Here is a 25,585-nt window from a genome sequence, read left to right as displayed (position 1 = left end):
TCACGAGGGACATTTAGGCTAATCATCCCTCATGATTATATTCATGAGGGATGATTATTCTAATAGTACGTCTAATCACAACCAATACTCCTGTACTCCATGAAAGGCTCTTCTGTGATGGCTTTACACACACTATCACTACATTTACTATTTATAAACCTGACTTGCAAGTGCAAATCCAATAATTTTTGAGAGGGGGGTCCAAACACTGAGAGCAGAGTTGAGTCCAAAATTTTCCATACGAAATTTACTTCAAGCCTGCAATCAAAATTATAGGAAATATGGTTACAGTTGCTGCAAGGCATCATCATGGGATTGCTGTGGTAAGTCAGATAGAAGGGACAGAAACTCCAAGAAGGGAGGGGTGGGCGAATAGGAGCTGGATGGCCCTGAAGCCCTACATATAAAATAAATTGGATGACGCTAAATTTAAGATATCACTCCTTTTTGCCTGAAATTTTGAGCAGAGATTGTAAAGAAATTCAACAGGGAGAGGAGGCCGGGGTTAATTTTATAACTGGGTGAGTTTTATCCTTAGGGGTCCTGGTAAGTTACTTTTTGTCATCATGAGCCAAGAGGCTGGGTAGCAATCTAGGTGGCGGGGAGTTCGATCAAAGATGGCGGTGCGAACTTCAAGTTTAGGGACAACAAACACCATTCTTTTATGGAGCATGAGGTCATATTCATTAAAACAAGCACTCTAATGTGAACTTGTAATGCTGGTACAAAAATAGCGACTAAAAAGCTACTCCTAGTTAGCTTGTTTTTATTTTAGCTGACGCTTGCATACAAGATGAGTGACTCAATTTGACAAGTACAACAATGTCGGAAAAAAAGTTTCCCGAAACAGAGTCGTTTAGTCCTTCGGTAAAACGAACTTGGAGCTGGAGGCACCGTGAAGGAGCTTCGGTAAGAATAATACAGATAATACATGCAGTTTTCTTTTGGCGATTATAACTTTAAAGACTAGAAAATCTAATTTATTTGCTTTATTAAGTTATAAAAGCTTTAAGCTTACTTATCTCCATCGTCAATCTTTGTTATGATTCAAGCTAATGAGAAATGCTTTGTTATCAGTCAACCAGCATGAATGTGGTGTAGCATAATATTGCACCTCAAAAATTCCTTGTGGTTAATATTTATTTTTGTCGATTAAAGGTTGATATAGATGACCCTAATAGTGCACTCTTGGAACTATTAACCCTTGAGGAAGAACAGGTATACAGTAATCCATTCTTTATCAGGGCTGCCAACTTTCATTGATTATCCGGCAGTCTCAGGATTTTGGACTAGTTAGTGCCCCAAATCTCCCGGATAATCAAGATTGTTGGCGTTGACCTTTGGTTCGATGATTTTTTAACTTGAAAATCTTTAATCCTACATCTTGATTCCTGCATCTTGAATCCTGCTTGGATCTACTCATGATTATATTACACAGCTAAGCTGAAGTGTCATCACTGTCCTTTGGTATCTTCAAGACCTCATGCTCATACATTATTTATCTTGCAAATCATATTTATTGTTCCAATAGAATGATAGGCCTGATGGACTGACATCTCAAGAAGCCTACAAGAGACTAGTTGAGGTAATACAAGAAGAACTACAAGCATTCAACTTCACCTGCAAAGCAAGATGGACTAAAGATATATGGACAACCCTTAATAGTAACCCTCATTCTTCAGTTAGCTGGACTAGTATAGTCTTTTTTCTCTTCGAATTGTGTGCGTTGATAATTACATATGGAGTTTTACCAGAAAAAAGGTAAATATATCTTCGTTGAAGAACTTTTTATGTTTCTTAAATGGTCCTTAAAGTGCACCTAAACCCCGATACAATACATTCAGTTTTGATTCTGCATAAAGTGAATAGTTGAATGGCGAAATATTTCTTCATTTGAATGTTGCGCCATCTTTTAGTTATAAAAGTTTATACTTCCATTATGTTACTGACTGTGACGTCACCCCAGGCTTTATAAGTATACAACTTTTGACTGGTTCACACAAACAGCTTTTACAAAGCATCATCATTATACTTAAAAGTATATTCACTTTATGCAGAATCAATACTGAAAGTATTGTATCAGGGGTTAGGTGCACTTTAAGATCTTCAAGACATAAAATACCTTAAATGTTTTAAACTTTTCTGATCTACATAGCTTGGGTAGCTTGCCTCACTGTGAAAAATATTCCATTGTAGATCCAGTCTGCCATTCATAGAAGGACTAATAGTGTTCCTAATAGCTGTAGCCAATGTTGTATTATGTGTGCGTGAAGAAAGCCTAAGACGTAGAGAGGTGTACGAAAGTATTAAATCCATACTTGAAAATTGTGCAGGTATATCAAGTTTTTAACTTTCATTCTGTCTTTTTCCTTCCTTCCTTTCATCCATCTTTCATTCTACCATCCAGTTCTTCCTATATTTCTTCTCATTTATTTATCCGTTTGTCTATCCATCCACCCATCCACCCACCCACCCACCCACCCATTCATGCACCCACCCATCCATGCATCTATCCATCAATCTATTTGTCCATCCACCCAAACATCGATCCATTTCACTAATTCATATAAAGTCTTTATTGTTATTCCCCTTAGGGTATTGTAACTGGAACCCCCCAGACTACATTGATCCTTGCACTCCATCCTCGCCATCCATATCCTTGACACATGTGTACCGTGATGGCGAGCTTGTAAATGTTCCTTGTAATTTATTGGTTCATGGCGACATTATTGTCCTTGGCCCCAGCCAATCAGCACCAGCCTGTGTTGAGCTCATTGAGGTAAGTTTTCACTAACCCTAAAAACCCAGTTATAAGCTCTGACACCAGTATGCTAATGTAATATCCTCCCAGCTATTATAATTACACCTCTACTATCTTGAGTTTATGCACTGTTCTGGAATGACTAGTGAAGGCTGAATAACCTCTAATACACGTGAAAATGCCTTTATGTTTCCTCATGAACTTGAGGCTATTCAGTCCCTAGTCAGTGCAGAACAATAGTCATTCAAATCGGTTAATGCCATATTTCGATTCCTTGTATGGCATTAATGACACATTAATGATTGGCTGTAAAAATAAAAGAAAGAAAGTACTGTTTTCTTTTCATCCATGATTCTTTTTTCCTCCAGTTATAAGAACCCCAACCCAAACTAAAATATATGCCCCCCCTCCCCCCCCTCCAAGTTTATTAGGGACCTTAAGCTGCAGGACGGCAATGGCGACGGCGACTGCAAGCATACAATAGCACTAATTGTGCTATTCAATAGACATTCCTTGGAATGTACAAAACACTGTGCATTATTGCCGTCTTATGCTAAAAGTAAGGCGTGAAATGTCCTATTTTTACGTACTAAAGAGAACAACTACGCCAAAAGCTTATCTTTGCTGATTTTCGTTTTAAGTGAAGGGATCCCAAAAGACGTCATTTTACCATAAAAGGGGGATGCTTATTGAGTGAAATACTAGGTAAACATGAAATAATAATACAATAGAAGGTTGAAGCGCCTCAATATTTTGCCGACGTTGTCACCCAAATTGTCAACCACGTTGCCGTCCTGCAGCTTAAGGTCCCTATTATGAGGCCTCTTTAAAAACCTGTACAAGCCTAAGCCTTATAGTTGGAATTTTATGCTAACCTAAAAATCTAATGCGTTTACCACTCCTAATCACTAATGCTAATCACAACAGATTCTTGATTTAATTCCTTGCAGAATACAAAATATAATGCTGAAGATGCATCAAATGAACAACAGCAGGTGCTAGTACTGGAGAAAGGAGAGATGTACAACCCAGATTTACCATCATCAAAATCTACAGGTTAGACCCAGTCTATATTTCTCCTACATACCAGTTTATTTTTTGTTTACTTAGTGTTTTAAAAGTTTGGAATAACAAAGAATGTGAATTTATTTCTTGGCTTCTAGATGATACAGCACATCCTTGTCAGCCAAAACCGAGAAAGATGTTCATTGTCAAAGAAGCTCCATTCAAGGCTACTCTTAAGTAACTATATATTTAACACTTTAGTGACCTTTGCCACTTTTAAAGACAGTTATTCTAATATAGATATCAATGGGAAGTCTTTTCTTTTGTTCATCCATCCATCCCATTAATGAAACTCATTCTTCATTAATCTGTTCATTTGTTCCATTCTAGTCCAATCCATTCTCATCCATCCCATCTATCCCATTCACCTACAAACTCATTCATCTATCCATTCCTTTGATTCTTACCCATCCAATCTCATTGATCCACCTATTCATTCTCTCCATTCATCTAGCCATTCATTCATCCATTTAATTTCATTCATTGCTTTTCCATTCATTCTCATGTCTCATATTCCATGCATCACTTCATTTATTGAATATGATTTCATTCATCTTCCAGTTTCTTGTTAAAGAATTCTTCCAATAGACCCGTAAGCATATTAGAGAATGAAAAACATTTCATTGCCAGTACTATCATAGAAAAGAGGTTTCTCTTGATACTCCTAGTAAGTAAATACATTGTACATCAACAACCACTATAACACCTTTGTCTCCCCACCCAATGGCAAGAGTAGCATTTGAGGGGTTTCTTCTGGATCAGATCTTTTTTCTTCTTACAAATCTGCGATATTCTTTCGAGAAAGAATTGTTCTATGAACCTTTCTCATGTCAGTAGCCATCTTGAATATTTTTCTATAGATTTTCCACATGTAGGCCTTTAACCAGTAGCCTTGCTATATCAATTCACTTGAGGTTGATTTTACTCTGGCTTGTTAAGAGGAGATACTGTAATTTGGGGACGGGCTGGTGCTTCAGAGAAAAGGGGACAATTCAGTAAAAGTGAAGTCAGTTAAAATTCATCAGTAAAAATTTGAACTCTTGTGGAGGGTCAGACCTTTTTATTTTGATAAATGCTAGTTCTTTGTTGACTTAATGGAAGGCTCATGATTCTTTTATATAGAGTGAAAGGGGGCTGTAATTATTTTAAAAAAGTTTACTGCAAATCCCCCAGCCCTCCCTTCCCCCTCCCTCCCCAGTAAAGCCCCCCCCCCCACCCCCGTCCCTCCCCAGTAAAGCCCCCCTCTATCCCCAATAAAGCTCTCCCCTCTCCCTCCCCAGTAAAAGTGTAGCTTAAATAATATGAAAGATTTTCATTCTATTGGGAATAAACATGAATGCTGTATAATAAAGGTCTTATGGTTTTGGAGTCCAAAAAAGAAATACGTTTTCTATTTATTGTTCAGGGTCTTTCGTTTTTGATAAATATAACAAGGTTCCTCCTGTTGACCAATGGCATTGGACACAGGAGTGAAATGGTCCTACTTCTACAGGTAAGTAAGACCCTGGACATACATCACCAATCTAAATCAATGTATTGTTATTTGAATTTTTAAAAAAATGTGTAATGTATATATTGAAATGCAATGAATTTTATTTGAAATATGTTGATAATGATATGTATTATGGGCATGTTTTATTACTCACTCTTATTCATGAAATAGTAATTCTTTTCTTAAATTTATTTTCAATTTTAAATTTATTGAGTCACATTTTTATATTGTAAAGCGTCTTTGAACTTAAGGATATCGACGCTATATAAATTATTCCTTATTATTATTATTATCACGACAGACACGATGTAGCTATGCATATGTCATCATTGCATTGAAACCTTTGTGCATGACAAGCGAAGCATAGTTTGGAAGTGGGCTATTCCTTGATGTTTTTTAAACCCCAGTTTTCTTCTATCAACAGGGTTATGTCATTCTTCCTCTTCTTCCATTGTCCTTTCCAATATTATGGATTTCCATTAACTTATACAGTGCTTCTAGAATCAAGATTGTTTTTGATAAGCTCCGGGAAAATTCTCAAAGTGATACAAAGGTTAGTATTGAATCTCTAAGAAGGAAGCACATGTATGCCACTCAAAGCTAATTATAAAGCCGCAAATGTAGCACCCTCTTGTCAGTCAATTGTTCTAAAGCCTGGTTTTCACTAGCATGCAACCATAAAGTTTTACCTATGGCAAGTACCTGTGCTTGTGCTCACACTGAGGCTGTTTTAATGAAGAAATAAGGACTTTTGTTTTGGTTTGTTTGGGAAAAGTCCACTAACTTCACAATTCCCTTTGCCATCTTGAAAAATAATTGTGCAGGTCCATCGAAGCAAGAACAGCAGTGACCTAAGTTGCAAAGATACCTTTTTTTAACACCTTGGAAAAATTATAAAATTCACATGTCTCTGACATTGCAAGGTCGCTGCTGTTCTTGCTTCAAAGCTCATGCACGGTTACCTTTCAAGATGGTGCAAGGAACCGTGAAGGGGATTACAACCTACCACAAAACATACTGATATAAACAACTTAAATAGGAATTCCAATTAATTCATTGTCATTTTTGATATTTCATATGTGGTTAAATGAAATTTAGGCAAAGTTAGTCTCGATCTGAGAAGCAGCAAATAGTCTACGTTAGCAGCTGTTTCTATTTTTGTTGTCTGCCCTCTGGCCACCTATATACGTTAAACACACGCTATCGCAATCACATACTATTCTGGTGATCATGCTAGCATTATCTTTAATCATAAGCAGGGCAAACTAATTGATCGGCAGTCACCGCAGTATCAATCAACGCTATTGGTTTCTTATGGGTCAACTCAATCACTAACTATCCATGTGATCACGCTAGCTTGACCTTAAATTAGGCCAACAATCGTATGCATAACGATATTCGCTATCGCCATCTCTGGAAACCACATGCTAAACACTATATTTGGATTATATATATTCAGGTGTTGAAAAACTTTCCAGTCAGAGATGTACTTCCCTTGCTTTGGAAAACTTTTATTGGTGATCCATCGTATCTTCCTCGTACTTCTAACTTGCTTCAGGTTCTTGGGAATATAACGGTATGGTTTATATTCAGATTAATTCATTTTGTCAATTCTGATAATATGATCACTTCACCATCATAAGCATCATCAGCATCAACATCATAAGCATCAGCATCAACATCATAAGCATCATTCACCATCATCAACATCAATCATTATCAGAACCATCATAATCACCAACATGAATCATCATCAACATCACTCACCACTACCATCATGAATCAACATCATCTGTCATCAATCACCACCATCACCATCATTATCAGAATCACCATCATTAGCATCATCATCATCATCTATCATCATCAATCACCATCATCATCATTATCATTATCAGAATCACCATCATTAGCATCATCATCATCATCTATCATCATCAATCACCACCATCATCACCATCATAAGCATCATTGCCAGAATCAATAACCATCATCATCTATCATCATTAATCACCAACATCAACATCAATCATTATCATCATCATCATCACCAACATGAATCATCATAATTACTCACCACTACCATCATGAATCATCATGAATCATCGTCATCATCTATTATGATCAATCACCATCATCTATCATCTATCATTGTCAATCACCACTACCATCATCATCATCATCACCATCATCATCACCAACAGTGTTCAGCAAGGCTTCTTATTACTACTTTTCTTTGCTACACCATCCAGGTCTGGTGTTGTATAGACAAGGATGGCATCTTATCTCTCCCTAATCCCTCTGTAGAAAAGGTCTTCTTCCTTCAAAGTAAAAAATCAGTAAAACAAAGAAACACACTGGCATCGAGGGATCGTAAGATAAGCTCTTGTACCTGGGAGTCAAGTGACGTGAGCAGACAAACCAGTCGAGATGAAGGCAACAATGATGATACGTCATCATCATCATCAGATGATGATGATGATTACACATTAGCTGAAGATGGTATGGAATACTGAAATACTTCCATGTGTTATGGCAATAGACCTTTCCAGAATTCCCTTGACAAATGAGTGACAATAAAACAAGGGCTCCAAGGTTGGACATGATGTATTTACCTTTAGTGTCAGTATTTTATCAAGTCCAGCCTTGACCTGAGGCAACACAGACACACATACATACATATGTATGTGTACTCCCTTTGAGAAGGCTTTTCAGCCACAATATAACTTATAATGAAATACAAGCATTTAATTTACAATCATTAAAACCGAACTTAATACTAAACTAACTAATACTAAACTAATTTACAATCATTAAAAATTAGCTTCATAAAAGATTAAATTACTCTAATTCAAGGTTCTGATTCAGACAATAGCAAAGCAATCACCTTTGCAGTAGTTTTCTCAGTGGTATTGAAATCTTGTCCCACAAACAACCAAACAGTATCTGTTTTAAAGAGTACTTAACAAGGTTTATGAGGCAATTTTATTTTGTTTTTACAGGACACTGATTTAAGAATTGAAACAATCTATAATCATTTAAATTGGCATATAGCAACAGTAACTAAGAGCTAGTCAAACAAGCAAATTTCAAATTTAGGAACGGTCTATTGCACTGTCAATCAGATTCTATTTTGTAGTTCTGCCCCTCTACAAACATCATTACAAAAGCTAATAGACTCAAATCCATCAATGAATCATTAATAATTATTATTATATAATATTTTTTCTATTGCAGGAAGTCACTTGAAGGGAAGAGCAGCAGTGTTGAACATCACCACAGATCCTGATGTATGTTGATCCGAACTAAGGCTCATACTTACAGGGGGGGATCCAGAGATGGTAAAAGGGGTGACTTTGATCAAATTTCACAGTATATCTGTAGTACCAGTGACCCCCCACCCCTTTTCCTCAAGTTCCCTGGTAAAATCTTTAACGCCTTGACTATAGGGGAAATGCAATGCACAGTGCAAACATTTATGTACATTTTATATATTTCTTTTTCAGAGTCAGTTTGGTTTGAGGTTTGATGACAAGAGATGGCCTGAATATCTTAGTTCTTTGAAACCTTTGGTAATATATTATGTATTGAGTATTAATATATTTAATATTAGTACTTTTTACGGCTTTCGCATGTGTCAGACTTAAACTGATTCTTTCCACACATGAACACATGATGAAGAAGTAACTAAAATAACAATTAAAAGCACATCCCAGTGCTTTGTAAGCACATGGAGGCTGGCAGAACATTTGAAAAGTGTTGTTAGAAAAAGTAATGACTCAATAGAAAGTGTACACACTTGCTGCGTGCTCTCAAATTCAGGATTACTGGTAGTTACCATCATCAGCATGAATAATTAAATGATATGAAGTTAAAACGAAATCTTTAAACTTTGCCTATACCCAAGGTGTCTTATTACATGTATTAATCTTACCTATATTGGTTTGTTTTGATCTAGGGTTTGAATATCCTACTCAACTCTCCCTGTGCCTGTCCTGTTCGTGCAATGCGCTTTGTTGACCACACAGCACATCTATCTCTTTCTCGTAATCCTTCTCCTGTCCTGAATCCAAGAAGGTTGGTTAAAAACAACACAACACTTTCACTAGTTTAAATATCTGAGAGGATTGATGATAAATTATTATAGTGTCTTTGCACCATCACGTGATGGCAGCCATGACAAGAGGCACAACAATAATTGTTATAGTTTTTTTCCCCTGGGAAAATTAATTCTTTCTCATGTAAATCAGATTAGACCATATTATTATTCAATTGTTCCTGCCTCCTGTCATGGCTGCCATCATGTGATGATGCAAAGCCCATATAGTGGATGGAGTAATGGGTGGGGGGCCAGGGACAGGGAATTTGACAACCCCCTCCATATGGAAAGACTAAAATGAATAGATGGGTAGCATGGATGGTGTTCACAGCTAACACGTCATCTTTTACAGGTGTGAGTCAAACAAGTGGGGTCACTGGTTCGAGCCCTGCAGGTTGCCACATGTGAACTATTTTGCAACAGATTTGCTCCTCAAGCTTCTTGCTCCATCATATTAAATTTTAACCATTTTGATATGAGGGAGCAAAGCCTGGAAGCAAAAGTTTTGCTGCGCAACATTTTTCCCTGCAGGAAAAAGTTGGTACAGATGAGGGAGCTTTGCTCCCTAGCATGTTGTGGGAGCTAGCTCCCTAGTGTGTGCCGAACTTAAGACTTTAAACTTCACTTCACTAACACAATGTGATGGGGAGCTATAAGCTCTACCCTCTTCCTCTCTGCAGTTCCTGGTGCTCGCATGTTGAGTAGTTTCTTTGATTGATTTTGTTCAAGATGTCTGTGCTTGCTGGGTAAAGAGATAGGATTCACAGAACAAGCATTAAACCTGTTCAGCAAGAAGCAACATATTGTTGTCGTCCATTCTCTGGATGTGAGTCACTATCAACAATATATGACAATATGAATCAATCAAAAAATTTTTTTGTCTAGTTAATAATATTCAACAACATTATGCCAGCCCAAAATAGATCTAGAAAGAAATGATCTGATTTGAAGTCATTCTAAGTCTCCTTTTCACATCATTATACAGTGAATTGAACTTTGGAGGACCAATTTGAATAACTTCTGAAATGACTAATGACTGACTAGCTTCTCATACATGTGAAAACACTTTAATTTATGTTTCCATGTGATGAACACAAGGCTATTGTCATTGCTAGTAAGTGCAGAACAATACTTATTCAAACTGGTCATTATAGTTGGATTTTGTATTTATTCTTATATCCATATTCATAATATCATGACCCAGACAATCAGCTGTAATTCCAGACATTTGGGTTTTTGGCATCTGTCAATCAAATTTTCAGTTGCTGGGTTAGAATTTTTCGTTGACAGGAGCTAAAAACTTGGATGTCTGTGGCTGTGTTAGCCATCTAATAGACCTCTTTATCCTGGGTGTAATGTTTACCCATTTCAAACCATGTGTCATTACCTAGAGTATCATTTCTTTGTTTAATGGGTTGCACACGAGAAGACACATGAATATGGATACAACTCGAATAAAGAATATTTTTGTTGTCTGACATGGGATAACATTTATGCCCAAGGTTATGAGGTATATTATGAAAGTGGTTGTAAATATTTTGATTTTGATAATAATTATAGACTCCTGTGGCTGACTGTCCACTGCAGTCATCATCTTATCTTGCTGTGTGTAAAGAGCGACCTGTCCCAGCCATGGTGTCACTCATAGTCAAGGAAGCTTACACTGGTATCATTACATTTCTTCCTGGGTTATATTTTATAACTTCTTCAAAATCCAGAGTTCTAAAAATCGATTAATTTTTTGTTGTTAATTTAATATGTATTTGCAATGCTTATATTGATTATTCCAGGGTCGCATCAGTTATTGAGTCAAGGGACACCTGATCTTGTGCTGGATGCTTGCACAGACTTCTGGGATGGCTCGTCATTAAACACCATTACATCACATGACAAGTAGGTAGTTCATTTTATCTGTTAGGAAACTACCTCTCCCTTTCAACCCTCTGCCGACCACCGATCAAACCCATCTTTTACGACTAGAACTGTGGAGGCCGGGAGATGGATAGATTTGGAGCAGAGTTCCTCTTCAGTTCTTTCAACCTTACAGAGCCAAACTTTTCATGCCTACTCCCAAAACATCCAAACACATGCATCAACTTTTGATGGAGCTCAACTAAAACTCCTCATTTATCTGCACAAGTTTTATCACAACAACACATTCAAATTTGATAAATAAATAAAGACAGTTCTTTCTGTGATTCCAGGAAGAAAGTGCTGGATTTTTATCAAAGAAACAGCATGTCTTCTCAGTGTGTTGCTTTTGCATATCGTCCCTGTACTGAGGTGAATACAATTTTTTTGTAATGGTTATAATAACTATTATCAGTAAGTAGAGTGATTGTAATGGTTATAATAACTATTATCAGTAAGTAGAGTGAGTGTAATGGTTATAATAACTATTATCAGTAAGTAGAGTGATTGTTATAGTTAATATAATTATATTCTTTTGAATACATGAGGTACAGGTATGTTGTCATAAAGTTAGCTGTAAAATTCCTGATGCTCTGTTTTCGTGTGGCGGCTCTCTTACAAATATACACTCTCATATTTTTGATTTTGTTTTTAGAACTTTCAATTTACATATTTAGGATGATCTATTTTTTGCTTATTATATAGTCTCATATACACCTGGTTGCGGGAGGGTCGTCGCGTGGGGAAGGGTAGGGGGTGGATGGGGGGTTGGAGGGGGCATTGATGGTTTGGCGGGGAGGGGATTTGATATGTATATATATTTTACTATTATTTATTATTATTATTCTATTTTTATATATTTTATCGGGGGCCACCTGAAAATTATCATTTATGGTAACGGTGTTACCCTGTCTAATAAAGTTGTTATTATTATTATTATTATTATTATTATTATTATTATTATAAGTTATTTGATGTTTTTGCTTTTTTCTCTATCTCTATTATCTCTATTCCTGATTCACTGCACAGTAAGTCTTACACCACTGTACACGCTGGGCGCACAGGTGATATAATCTTTTTGGTCTTAAGCCAAAAATAATGATACTAGGCCAAAAAGAAAAACAAAACATTCTCAGAAATCATCTTTTCTCAGATTCGCTTGTGTCTTTTGTGCCCTGTGTGTGTAGTAGATCAGTTAGGTGGTTCAAGAATGTAGAGTAGGGTTCAGGGTAGAGTGGGGTGTGGCAAGCACCCTCCCCCCCCCCCCCCCCCCCCCCCAGACCTCATATCCCAAAGTGATTTATTGTCTTTCTTTATTGACAGGTTTCTCCTGAGCACACACCAGATGTATTCTTGAGACTTCCTTCCATTTATCAGTGGAAATCCTCTGAGAGTGTTTCAGACAGGTAACAGTCCTTCAAATGTATCATTTTTCCTGCCATGACTCAATCTTGTCCCCAGAGTCTTCCAGCTTTTTGTTCAGCAAGCTCAGAATCAGAAGCCAGGAGTTGCTCGAGAGTATAGGGATGTAATTGGTCACTTCATTTTGTATCTATCTATTTACCAATTAAATATTGATCTGTTTGTTATTATGATGATAGTGTTTCAGAACAGTCAAATGATGATGGAGAAGGAGGCATAACTTTTGTATGTAGAAAACTAATATGATTTTAATATATATGCTTTTGATTGCAATAAAAAATATTATTTTGGGATGCATTATTGCAGGAGAGAAATTGGAAACTTTAATTTCCTTACAAGTGTCATGAAATGACGATGAAAAATGATCAGTCTACTTTAGCAACATTGCCTGCAGTATTGCACTGTGTGTCTGTTCACCTTAACCAGGTATAATTCCTGGCACATTGCATCAACAGAAGTTTGATGATTTATCACATGAAGACATCAAGTTGGAACAGCTTCTAGAAGAAGTACCGAACATAGAAGACTCAGATACCTACCACAAGTAAACTACTCTTACCAAGACTTTATTTTAATTATATAAATCCACATTATTATACGACACACTCAATTTCCCGCATATTACAACTGTTTTTTCGAGTGCAATTACAGAGCGATAATACACAGTCTGTGAACCAGTTTTAAAGGTTTTCTTTTGCTGATGTCAATGCGAGGAAATTTTCTCCAATTCCTTTGTACTGCTCATGTCAGTAGTTTGAGTTTGTGACTTTCATATTTGCTTGTTTACCATACAAATGGTTGTTTTTCATGCACTCTTTCTCAGTTTTTTTCGTGTTGTAAAATAAATAATTTATTACACTGCTATAGTCAAATAAGATTATAGGATAGGTAAAGACTTTCTAAGTAAGAGCCACCCCCCTGAATTTTTTATTATTATTATTACATAATTATTTTTATGTAGTTCCAGAAATTATCCACACCCCTTCCACAGAGGAATTTTTTTAAAATTCCCTTACCCCTTGAAAGGCCAATTTTCTTCCATACAACCTGTTAATTTTGTTCTTTCTCTGACCCCCCCTATCCCTCGAAATTTCCAAATTCCTCTGTGGGGTGGGGGGGGGGGGGTATGGATAATTTCTGGAACTAGACATAGCTCCCTCATGCTGCTCACATGACTCTTGTTTACGGTTTATCTTTACTAGTTTCTAACAGTTTGTTTGTCTTTTTGATTGTAAGGTTACTTGGAGGACAGGTGTTTATAGGCATGTTGACGCTGCAGTATCAGGCAATTAAGGTCAGTCTTGAAAAAAGTATGGAAAAAATGGGCAACCACACCCACCATTATCAAAGTAAAATAAATGACCTTTATCTTTTACAACAGGATATTATACCACTGGTAGAGGATCTCAATAAGGCAGGAATACGATTTGTTCATTTTTCTCCAGAAAATGAGCTAAAAAGCAGGGTATGTATCAAAATATAACACCTGGTCTGAAATGGGATACAATTACAGTTCTGGCAGAAGTTAAAATAGTCTCCCCTGCAGAGCTGCAGAGATGCTTGGGGAGTATAAGTTGCATGATCAAGCATGGCTGCGGGGGAGTCTATAATTTAAAAAAAATATCCATTATAATTTTAAGGTATTTGCAGAGCGCATGGGACTTGAGACAGGATGGAACTGTCACATTTCATTATCTGAGAATGGAACGCAGTGCTCAAGAAGCAAGACAGAAAGCAGTAGCAATGAACAGCAAGGTGGAGCAGGTGCCCAAGTTATTGATGTGCATGAGCATGATGGTGACGAGAAGCATGTTAGCTGGATTGATATCGATATCAAGACAGGATCCAATGAAAAAGGCTTGTGCATGAATTGTAGTGTTTGTTCATTTATTTTTTGTTCATTTATTTATCCATCCATCCACCCATTCATCCATCCTTCCTACCATCCATGCATTCATTTATTTGTAGACCTTAATGAAAGCAGCTTTTATATGGATCATATTGTTTTGCTCATTCGTTTATTAATTTTTTCACATATCCATCTATCCATCCAAATTTCCATCCATTCAAACAACCACCCATTGGTGTCAATCCATGCATTCATTTATTTGTAGACTTCAATGAAAGCAGCTTTTACATGGATTGTAAGGCTTATTCACTTATCACTTATTCACTTATCTATGCAATTGTCAATTTGTCCTTTCATTATTTATCTATTTTGTTATTACATTTTTTGTTGCACATCAAGACTGGATCCATTGAAATACTAAGGCTTGTGTGTTGATTTTATTATATTTCTAATATCTCATTAGTTCACTAATCCATTCATTCATCATTCATTCATCTATTCATTATTATTTAATATTTTGTTACTGGTATTTGTTTGTTGACATGGAATCCAATAAAATAGGGCTTTGCATGATGAAATTATATTACTCACTTGCTCATTTATTTATTCATTTGTTGCATTGCTTGCTATTGTTACATTATAAATTTTTATGTTATTGAACTTATAGTTGGTAGATCAGAGACAGGTGCCAGTGCAGGTGAGAGTGAGAAGAGTGAAAGGACAACACTTCTTGGTGATGAACAGAACACAGCTAACGATGACTACTGGTTCTTTTACAACAGAGTAAGAGCTATAGTTTCTTTAAGGCTTTTGTGTTCAGAGCTTTCTGACCATCTATATGTCTTCAACACATCTGTGTCTGTCTGTCTGTCCATCTATATGTCATCATCACATCAGTGTCTGTATGTCTTTCTGTCTGTCTGTCCATCTATATGTCTTCATCACATCTGTGTCTGTATGTCTGTCTGTCTGTCTGTCCATCTATCTCTTCATCACATCTGTATATCTGTCTGTCTGCCTGTCTATCTGTCTGTCAGTCTGTCCATCTGTCCATCTATATGTCTTCATCACATCTGTATATCTGTCTGTCTGCCTGTCTATCTATCTATCTGTCATCTGTCTGTCTGTCCATCTATATGTCTTCACCACATCTGTGTCTATATATCTTTCTGTCTGGCCTGTGGCCGTGTTGTATCAGATGTACAACCGCTGAGGCGTAGCCGAGTGATTGTATATCTGATACAACACGGACACGAATAATGCATATGACTTATCAAACGTCTAGGTTAGTTCCTTTGTGTTTCACTAAAATTTTCAAAATTAAAGTGAATTTGGCCAAGAAAATCCAACATAAAGTTTATGCAATTGAACACAGTTTTGTATCAGATTTACAACACTCTTCACTGTTGTGATTTCTGTTGTGTTTTCCTCATGAATTATGCTTGAGTTTGATGATTTTTTTTTTTTTTCCTGCACATTGATAGGCCAAGTTACCACGTGGTATTGACAACATACGACCTCACTTGGACAACATTGACAATGTTCCTCTACTTGTGCCCTTGTTTACTGATTGCACACCACAAGGTAACTTTTTGAAAAACTGCCCTAAATTTGAGATTTGATGTTAAAACCTTGAAATAACCTTAGCTCACAGATCGACCCTTATTCTGGGCTGATTCTAAGTCATGGTATATTGGCTAACTCACAGATCGAACCCTAAAACAATTTCTGGGCTGATCTAAGTCAGTGCACTTCTAATAGTCAGCCATAATAATTAAAGATTTGATTTGTTTCTTGACAATCTAGCTGTGAAGGATATGATAGCCATAATGCAAGAATATGGGGAAGTTGTGTGCTGTGTTGGGAGCTCATTTAATATGAATAACACAAGTATCTTCACACAGGCTGATGTCAGGTATGGTTTCACAAAATTATACATCATGGTATCCTATATTCTTTTTTTCATCCCATTTCTCAATCCATTCAACCATGAATGCTCTTCACTCATTTTTTCATTCACTCATTTCTTTCCAATAATTTATTCATTAATTGATATTCAGTCAGTCATTTGGTTTCATCCATCCATCCATTCATCCATCCCTCCATCCATCCCTCCATCCCTCCCTCCATTCTTCCATCCATCCGTCCATCCCTCCAATCATTTAATTTGAATCCCTTTTTATAATGATATCCTGTGTCCTTTGTTTTAGTGTTTGTATAGAGCCCCTCTTTCCTCAGCTCTGTCTCAAAGGACTCCCTAAAGACTTCCGCTCTGGTACACCTCAGCTGCAGGGCTATGAAAAGACGCGCCAGAAGCTGAAGAATCAAGAAAGTATGGAAGATAATGAAACAGATACCACATCAGAAATGGAGAATGGTAAATGTTTTAGGATATTGTGGATGTTTGAAAAATTATCTTAGATAATGATGATGATTATAATAATGCATTAAGGTGATGATGATTGTGATGATGATGACTAATGGGGATGATGCTGATAAAAATAATGCAAATAATATTAATGATGATAAGTGATAATGATTAGTTTCTAATTATTGTTTTATTGTGTCCACAGTAATGTCACCCTTGGAGCTCAGCGCCTTGATGAATTCTTTACCTTGTGCATTGTCATTCCCTAGGAATATTGATTTTAAGTTTAAAAGTCTTCTTAAGGAGGTAGAGTACTACTTTATTTTATAATTTTTGTGGAATCATCCCGTTACATCTCATTCTATTAGTCTAGTGATTCATCTCATACTATCTCATTCTATCCATCCAGTGATTCATCACATCACATCCCATTTTAAACAATCCAGTGATTCATCCCATCACATCCCATTCTATCCATCCAGTGATTCATCCCATCACATCCCATTCTATCCATCCAGTGATTCATCCCATCACATCCTATTCTATCCATCCAGTGATTCGTCCCACCACATCACATTCTATCCATCCAGTAATTCATCTCATCACATCCCATTCTATCCATCCAGTGATCTATCCCATCACGTCCCATTCTATCCTTCCAGTGATCCATCCCATCACATCCCATTCTATCCATCCAGTGATCCATCCCATCACGTCCCATTCTATCCATCCAGTGATTTATCCCATCACATCCCATCCATCCATTGATTCATCCCATCACATCCCATTCCATCCATCCATTAATTCATCCCATCACATCCCATTCTATCCATCCAGTGATTCATCCCATCACATCCCATTCTATCCATCCAGTGATTCATCCCATCACACCACATCCCATCCATCCAGTGATTCATCCCATCACATCCCATTCCAATCCAATCCAGTGATTAATTCCATCATCTTCCATTCCATCCATCCAGTGATTCATCCCATCACATCCCATTCTATCCATCCAGTAATTAATTCCATCACATCCCATTCCATCCATCCAGTGATTAATTCCATCACTTCCCATTCCATCCATCCAGTGATTCATCCCATCCCATCCCATTCGATGCACTATTATTTTGTAGACATTTAATGTATTAGAGAATTACAAGAAAAGAAAAAAACAATACACAAGGGGTTGGCTAAGACTTGAGAGGTGAAAGCATCACTCAAAAAAGATTTCCTGACCTGCAGCTATGAGAGCACACAACCACTACAATAGGCCTATTCAAACCCTTATTTCTCTTTCCCACAGGCTCGCCGTCTCAGTTTTGGTGTTAGAAAATGTTTCACCTTCATCTTAACTTGTCAGCTGATGCTCTCTGTGGTCATGTTCTTGTCCAGTTGTCTTCTACTGCCCCCTCCCCTGACAGGATTACATTTGTTATGGTTATCATGTTTTACAGTACCCCTCCTTAGTATCTCATTGATTGCGTCAAAGCCAAGCAAAGGGTTGATGTCTTTGATGACGGGTAGAAATGATCACATGTTTGAGGTAACATATTTATGAATATTATTGAAATTTTGCCAACTCCTCATTTAATAATCCCCTTAACTTCTCTACTGTCAGATTATTCCTCAAACAAACCATCTCTCCCTCCTACCCAGTCAGTCTGTCTGTTTATCCATTCATCCATTTTGTCATTTATTTATTCAGTTCTTCCATATGCACTGCCTTTATTTGCTAGTAGGGGATATTGGATGTGTTCTGGGGCTATCTTAACCATGACTCCAAGCAGGTTTGTTTGGGGTGCCTAATTCTCAGGCTCAGACTCTCATACTCTTGCTAAAACATTAAAAGAGTGGCTTAGAAATACCTGTTTATTTCTTGTAGGCTAGTGTTTTTTAACATTTTTGCTACTGAAATGTACATGAATGGTTGAAAAGACGAGAGATTGAAAGACGAGAGAATATCAAAGACAGATGAAGTATTTTGTCCACTCTCCCCAAAACCCAAATAGTTTCAAATAAAAATCTCTTATGTATGATTCTTTTCTTCTAGGACATCACATATCCCTTCTGTATGTACTTTGGATGTGGTTTCCTGCCGACGTGTTTCTTTATCTGTGTTGTTTTATTTCCTCTTACTTTACATGGATTTTGTACAATGAAAAATGCCAATCACAGTGACCAATGTCACTTGTTGCTAGGATACAGGTAAATCATGATCAAAATCTATTTTCTTCCTTCCACTCAAACAACCTCTGGTCTGATCTAAGTCAGGGTCATGGCTAACTCACAGACTGGACCCTGAAACAACCTCTAGGCTGATCAAAGTCAGGGCAGGCTAACTCACAGATTGAATCCTAAAACGACCTCTGTGCTGATTAACATCAGGGCACAGTTAACTTGCAGATCAAATAGAAATAGACCTCCTTGGCTCTGACGTAATGTTTTCCCATTTCAGACCAATATGTGTCATTCCCTAGAGTATCATTTGTTTAAGGTTTGCACTCGGTTGCACATGAGAAGACACATGAATATGGATACAACTCAAACAAAGAATATTATTCTCAAGGGAATGACATGTGGTCTGAAATGGGACAACATTACGCTCGCATACTCCAGAGCCGAGGAGGTCTATTGAGCATGTTGTGTTTTGATGAGAGCACTAACACACAACACACTTGATTCCCAACATCAGTAATTTTATTTTCAATTATTATTATTTTATTATTATTATTATTGTTATTATTACTCATTTATTTAAACTTGCTTTTTGCTTGTAATTTTTTGTTATTTTAACTTTTTGTTAAAGCGCTTAGGACAGATCTGAATAAGCGCTATATAAGCCTTATTATTATTATTTTATTTTATTTATTTATTTACTTATTTATTTATTAGAGTTTTCCTTATTAAATCATGTCATTACAGGAACACTTCTGAGCCATGGAATGGCCTGGGTGGTCAGTATATACAAGTGTTAGCCCTAGCACAGGATCTTAATGCATTTAGTCTAGTGCTATTCTTCGGTGAGTTTATTAAAGATAATGTAATTGTCATACTTTAAAGCCCTGGTTATAGGAAGTTTTTTTTACAACATGTAGTCCTTGTCTTTAGACTCCCCCATGGATCTTCATTAATGTCTTGTATCTTTACGCAGCTATAATATCAACAAGTTTTGTGCATCGTCTTAAGTCTCTGTGGAGAAGGTCACCATTTTCTAATAGACACTGGTTATATTCTGTTATAGTCGTGTAAGTATCCATGGTCAGTGTAAATACTGGTGCATGTGCAACGGGATTTATGTTCTTCTGACCCACCCATGGCCACTTAGAATAATTGTCTTAGTCACTTCCTCCCCACTCCTTGGAAATTCCAAACTCTACACAATATACCCTCCTCTGACCCTCCCCTCCCCTTAGAAATTCCAATCCCACCCCATGGGGGTGGTATGGATATTTTTCTGGAACTTCACAATATACCCTGCTCAGAACCTAACAAACCTTGGAAATTCAAATCCCCCATACATATAGATATGTTCTGAAACAGACCTGTATTTAATTCAGCTTGACAAACCTCCAGAGGATTCATTCTTTTTTTTTTTTCACTCTCAAAATATTTGTGAGTATCCCAAAAGATACGAAAGGAATAACTATAATATCCCGCGAGTTTCAAAACAATAGCTGTTCATTCCCCTAGAGGTTGTCACACCAGCGAATAAGATCTACTACACCATATTTCAGACCCTCCCCACGCCTTGGAAAGTTAAATCCCCTCTAGGTTCAAATAATTGTCTTTCATTTATTTTCCAAGTGTTGGGTCACAACTACTGTACTTCATCATATCTCAGTCCATCTGGATCCAAACCAATGGTTCCTACTATAACATCAAGGATCTCCCTCCATATATTCTCACACTGGTGTTCCTATGGCCTCTTGGGTCCTTGGTCATTACAGAGCTGTTAAAACGACGTTATATCAAGTATGAATACAAACATAAACAAAACGTTTCTTTTATGCGTAATTTATAAAATTAGAAATATATTGCACAGTTATTAATGTATTTTCTCAATTTTTGTAGGTTGTATGTACGATTCCAAAAAAGAGCAAAACTAAAGTTTGGAACCAAGCTTGGAATGAATTCTCCATTTTAGTCCTTTCTTCACCCAAAACTTTATCTTCAAGATATCAAGACCAAAAACCACCCCACCCTATTCCCCTTTGAAGATTAAGGGCTAGTCCAAGATTTAGAGCTAAAGCATTCAATATTCATAATTGTATTTAAATTTTTATGCAATGGAGTTTAGTTCAAATTTAAGATATAGTTCATAATTTTAATGAAGAGAAAAAAATTAGGCATTCACAATTTGTTTGAAAAATTATTTAAATGTAAATGTGCTTTTTATTGCATTTTTCTTACTCTACTCTCTTTTTACAGATCATTATTAAGATAGAGGGGATTCATTGTATAAGACATATTATAAGACAAAATGGTAGAAATATTCTCCATTAAGAAATAAAATTTCTTTCATAGGAAAGATCATAGTATTGTTCCTTTTGAGAAGATGGCTGCAATGAAAATCCCTCTACAATGAATAAAGCTTTTTTCTTTGTAAGGTGCATTAACACATAAAGTGCTATAACAAAATGCTATTATTCTAAGCTCAAATACATTGCTTTACATGAATTGAATTTATATTTTTCAGACTTTGTAAATATCAAACCAAAAGATCACTTTTTTGTGACTGTAGATGGTCTATTAAAATATCAATAAATAACAGATTCTATAGTCGTATTCACTTTCTCTTAAATTTTATCCTGCAAAGTCTGGAAAACTCATACATGAAAGGGGGCATTGAGCATTTTCGAGCACTCCCTAAGAAACTACTTTGAAGGGTTGATGCTCATCCCCCCCTCTCCTCCCTCTCATGGAGGTTGACAAAACTAGATAACAGTTGCTGTTAGATAACAGCACTAGCCTAAAGGCTAGGGATCATGTGTGGTATCTAATTTTACGTTTCCTCCTCTTGCAAGAATGATCTTTTTGTCACGTCGACTAACATTGGTGTCAGATCTGAACAATGACCAGAGGCAATCTGTAGATAGTGGACCAACTTCCTGGCTAAACAATTTTGCCCTTGCTTTGTCTACAATAATCAAATTAAAAAACAGATTAAATAGTTGAGAAGTTAAACAGATTAAATAGTTGACAAGTTTCCTGAGTGTGTATGGTTTATATATAATGAGAAGCATGGAAGAGATAAACATGCATATATAAATCATACATAGAGACCTCATTTGTGCAGATCCAGGAATTTGTTAGTGGGTGTCCCAAATGAAGAAATGTATATAGAGACATTATGCATTGCTTCAAAAAAGTGTAACAGTAACTACAGCATTAGGGGGTGTGCAGTAACCACAGGACCCCCTCCTGCTGGCTGTCCTCAGTCAATGAAAATACTCTGGAATAATCTTTACCAAGTTTGATCTAAACATACAAGAACCTACTAAGTTACCTGTAATTCTGAGCAAATAAGAGGTGAGTCATACATGTCTGATAACCCAACCACATCTTGGATACCAATGGCATGGATCGGTTCATTTTTCACTGTTAGTTAGAAAATGCAGGAAAAAATGTAATTGGTTTGACAATAAATCTATGGTTTTCATCTGAAATTCATTATCAGGATGTTATTTTTTGTTTCTTCGGAAAGGCGCTCACTAATAGACCCCTTTCAGGATTTCTTATTTCAGACCACATGTCAATCCTGGGGGGGGGGGGGGGGGGGGGTACTCCCATATATACAGGAATGATCCGCTGAAGAGGGTATGGTTTTTCAAGCTTCTGGTCATAAACAGGGTATGCAATTTCACTCAAGTTCCAAGTTCTTCCTGAGTTTCCTGTCATATTCAGGGTTTCTACTTTCGTATTGACCAAAACTGGTTATTATGGTCGTAAAAAACAATACGCGAGATGACATGATAATTGAAAGCAGGAACTCAGTGCAATAAATTACATCTTTTGTCATAAACATGGTCTACACATTTGAAGTTTTTTATCACAAACAGGGTACCCCTTTCAGTATCCCAGCAGAACACCCCTACCCAAATTCTGGCGGAGTACCCCCCACCCGGGATGTCAATTCTTTTGATAATTCATGTGCCTTCTCATGTGTATCTCTTAGATAAAGAAGTAATACTCTAGGGAATGATGTACCTGGTCTGAGATGGGAAAACATTATGCCAAAGGTAAATAGGTCTATAACATTATCTATTTCTCTAAAGAATATTTTAAAAATTATTATGTAAATTACATACCATTAGTCACAACGAAACAGCAGTGTCCTAAAAAGTACTCTACGTCAACATATTTTAACTGAGTTCTTGACAATATCCAAGCTGTGGATAAACCATAGAGGGGATAAATAAATTCTCTTTGACATACAGATACCTCTCCCCTGTTGTCAGTGTTATTGTCTTTATTTGAGTGGCCTGTCCCTCCCCTCCCCTGCTAACATTTTTGTTATGCGTTTCATCAGATTCACCTGGTTTTGTTGCTCATGTCGATGAAGAAGACTACGAAGTCGATTCTTGGACGCTTATTTTCAGGGTCTGGAGGAAGGGGTAAGGATTTTGCTGTTCGTCTGTCAGAAATACAAATATTCAAGCTATTAGTTTTGGAGTACAAAATCTAAATACATGTAGGTTAAAAAAGAGTTCATTTATCATTACTAGTAACGAGACAGTTTTCAGAGGTCTTACATTTGCGGCTTGAAGTCTAGATTACACTTGGTAATGGCGTTAGCTACACGATGTTTTCCGATGTCTTTTGCTCCAACAAACTGTTCACAACAAGACAACAACAATAAACGAACCAACATAAAAAACTAGGGATAAAAACAATGTTAAAGCAATATTTTCTTTTTTAGAATAGACAGTCATCACGGTACACATTATAATCTCTTCTTTGTAAATGAAAAGAGTTCTTACCAGGGCAGTTACTTGGTTACTGGTTGGAAGTTTATTAAACCGACTCAAAATTTCTCTTTCGTCCTCCATTTTGTTTTTGGTTTTCCCGCTAAAACCACTGACCATAACACAGGAACCCCAACGAAGTAAAATCTTCACTTATATTCGATCTCAAAAAAAATTGAACATCTCTTCATAAAAAGTCTAAAAAGCCTGAAGCTTTTATCTAATGTAGCGCATTTGATTTTGTTGTTTGGAACAGTATTTTTCACAAATGGAATTCAAGCGTAATTTGTTTTCATTTTCACTTTTTATTCATTCTTTCATTCCCATTTACATTGTGTATCTCGGGATAGACATAGGATACATCGTGTGTGTGTATATAAAGGTTATCTATACAAAAGTTTCATCTACTATCCAGGCTACTACGATGGATATTTTTCTTGTAAATACGCGTTATTTACTTTGGAGTTAAGAAATGCAAAGCTATATTATGCTTGAACTGACGATAAAAGGGCTCTACCCCATCGCCCTTCTCAAATTCAATCTGATCGATTTTCGACACATTCCATTCCTCTTTTCCCAGTTTTTCAACCATTTCGTCGCTCACGATCCCAGGATAGTGAGGTGAAGTGCAATCTTGGAGATTAAATCTCGTATTCTCTAAAGCAAGCTTCCCAGTGGGGGCAACAAGCTGTCGAAGAACAGACAAATAAGCTTTGGCGTCGGATCCTTCTGGTTCGCTTACGGTTGTTCTGAGCGCCGCTCTGTCCCAAATGACGTCAAAAGAAGATTTCATAGAAGGCACAAGGCTAGGGAACTTGAAAAAGTCACACTGGAATAGCGTGATATCTTTGTTTTTCCCCTTGAAAACTTTGTATTCATCGCTAAGAGGCTCTGTCTCAAACGCGATGTCATTGAGCTCGAAAAAAGCTTGACATCCCTTGGCATCATACTCAATTCCTACAACAGAATGTCCTCGATTAGCGAACCACAGTAGGTCTACAGTAATCCCACATAGCGGTACGAGAACTCTCAGATTAACTCGTCCTCCCGTGACTTTGGCTTCATGCTTCAAAAGCAAGGGATGGACCTCCTTGATATGCCACGCTAACTCTGGGCTCTTCCAATCTACCTCCCAGCAGCTGCATTCATCGTCTTGTTCGCTACTCTGATCTGGTTTTGTCTCAGCCATAGCCTCGTTACTTTATTTCCCCCTTTAAGACACTAGTTATGCTGTGTTCGAATTAATAACGTGAGTTAGTTATGATGCACACCTTGATTTACAGTTCAAGGTGACGTCATACAAGCAATCAAGAGTCAGTCTGACAACGCACTAGACGGTAAAGGAGGAGCTAGCTACAGTACAGGCAGCCCAAACAAGATTCCTGTGTATGGTTTACAAGGGAATGTATGGGAGTTATGATGAAGATATAACAATAACATATTTCACTCAGGGGGGAAACGATGATACAATTGACTTTCTCTACAAGCATTCTCTCGTAAAGTAAATCCCCGGATTCGCATGACTGTTGGTTGGTTTAATACTATGACACGACTTCAACTATACAGTTCACTAAATTAGAAAAATATCTAAACATTCAACAGTGTGATAATATAGGTTGTCTTTTTAGCCTAGCCTGCGTCACATCCGGA

The 25,585-nt window shown here is 37.0% G+C and overlaps 3 protein-coding genes across 3 annotated transcripts; 1 reads left to right on the top strand and 2 right to left on the bottom strand.

Moving 5' to 3' along the window:
• The first annotated feature begins 582 nt into the window (after positions 1 to 582).
• On the top strand, positions 583 to 21,740 carry LOC116308897 (transmembrane protein 94). The gene is made up of 36 exons (XM_031719418.2): positions 583 to 909; positions 1,159 to 1,218; positions 1,532 to 1,761; positions 2,197 to 2,333; positions 2,595 to 2,779; positions 3,712 to 3,817; positions 3,925 to 4,003; positions 4,388 to 4,493; positions 5,232 to 5,318; positions 5,743 to 5,871; positions 6,778 to 6,894; positions 7,571 to 7,820; positions 8,556 to 8,608; positions 8,825 to 8,890; positions 9,277 to 9,395; positions 10,147 to 10,243; positions 10,978 to 11,083; positions 11,208 to 11,310; positions 11,622 to 11,700; positions 12,652 to 12,734; positions 12,930 to 12,975; positions 13,206 to 13,294; positions 13,987 to 14,044; positions 14,132 to 14,215; positions 14,391 to 14,607; positions 15,267 to 15,382; positions 16,084 to 16,183; positions 16,406 to 16,514; positions 16,810 to 16,976; positions 17,173 to 17,273; positions 18,274 to 18,513; positions 19,021 to 19,175; positions 19,893 to 19,990; positions 20,122 to 20,215; positions 20,775 to 20,942; positions 21,042 to 21,740. The coding sequence occupies exons 1-36, from the start codon at positions 823 to 825 to the stop codon at positions 21,112 to 21,114; spliced, it is 4,194 nt and encodes a 1,397-aa protein (XP_031575278.2). The 5' UTR covers positions 583 to 822; the 3' UTR covers positions 21,115 to 21,740.
• Positions 21,741 to 21,770: 30 nt separating this feature from the next.
• LOC116308898 (centromere protein M) lies at positions 21,771 to 24,040 on the bottom strand. Its single transcript, XM_031719419.2, is given in 7 exon segments — positions 21,771 to 22,107; positions 22,477 to 22,568; positions 23,279 to 23,333; positions 23,335 to 23,359; positions 23,506 to 23,604; positions 23,723 to 23,802; positions 23,951 to 24,040. Coding segments are annotated over 7 exon segments (555 nt in total). The 5' UTR covers positions 24,020 to 24,040; the 3' UTR covers positions 21,771 to 21,972.
• Positions 24,041 to 24,220: 180 nt separating this feature from the next.
• Positions 24,221 to 25,287, bottom strand: LOC116308911 (putative thiopurine S-methyltransferase). The gene has a single exon (XM_031719431.2). It carries the CDS (start codon positions 25,122 to 25,124, stop codon positions 24,390 to 24,392), a length of 735 nt encoding a protein of 244 aa, XP_031575291.2. The 5' UTR covers positions 25,125 to 25,287; the 3' UTR covers positions 24,221 to 24,389.
• Between the last annotated feature and the right edge of the window lie 298 nt (positions 25,288 to 25,585).

The sequence above is a fragment of the Actinia tenebrosa genome, unplaced genomic scaffold (assembly GCF_029948245.1).
Source record: "Actinia tenebrosa isolate PJP-AT-01 unplaced genomic scaffold, QUT_ActTen_1.0 PGA_scaffold17__23_contigs__length_9995812, whole genome shotgun sequence".
NCBI lineage: Eukaryota > Metazoa > Cnidaria > Anthozoa > Actiniaria > Actiniidae > Actinia > Actinia tenebrosa.
Note: the sequence above shows the minus strand (reverse complement) of the source record. Positions and strands in the feature narration are given on the sequence as shown.

Bases quoted from the DNA above. Each gene is read 5' to 3' on its own strand.
- LOC116308911 (XM_031719431.2), bottom strand. From the start codon at position 25,124: ATGGCTGAGACAAAACCAGATCAGAGTAGCGAACAAGACGATGAATGC.
- LOC116308897 (XM_031719418.2), top strand. From the start codon at position 823: ATGTCGGAAAAAAAGTTTCCCGAAACAGAGTCGTTTAGTCCTTCGGTA. The intron at 2,780-3,711 runs GTAAGTTTTCAC...AATTCCTTGCAG, and splicing joins CCTGTGTTGAGCTCATTGAG to AATACAAAATATAATGCTGA. The intron at 13,295-13,986 runs GTAAACTACTCT...TTTGATTGTAAG, and splicing joins GACTCAGATACCTACCACAA to GTTACTTGGAGGACAGGTGT.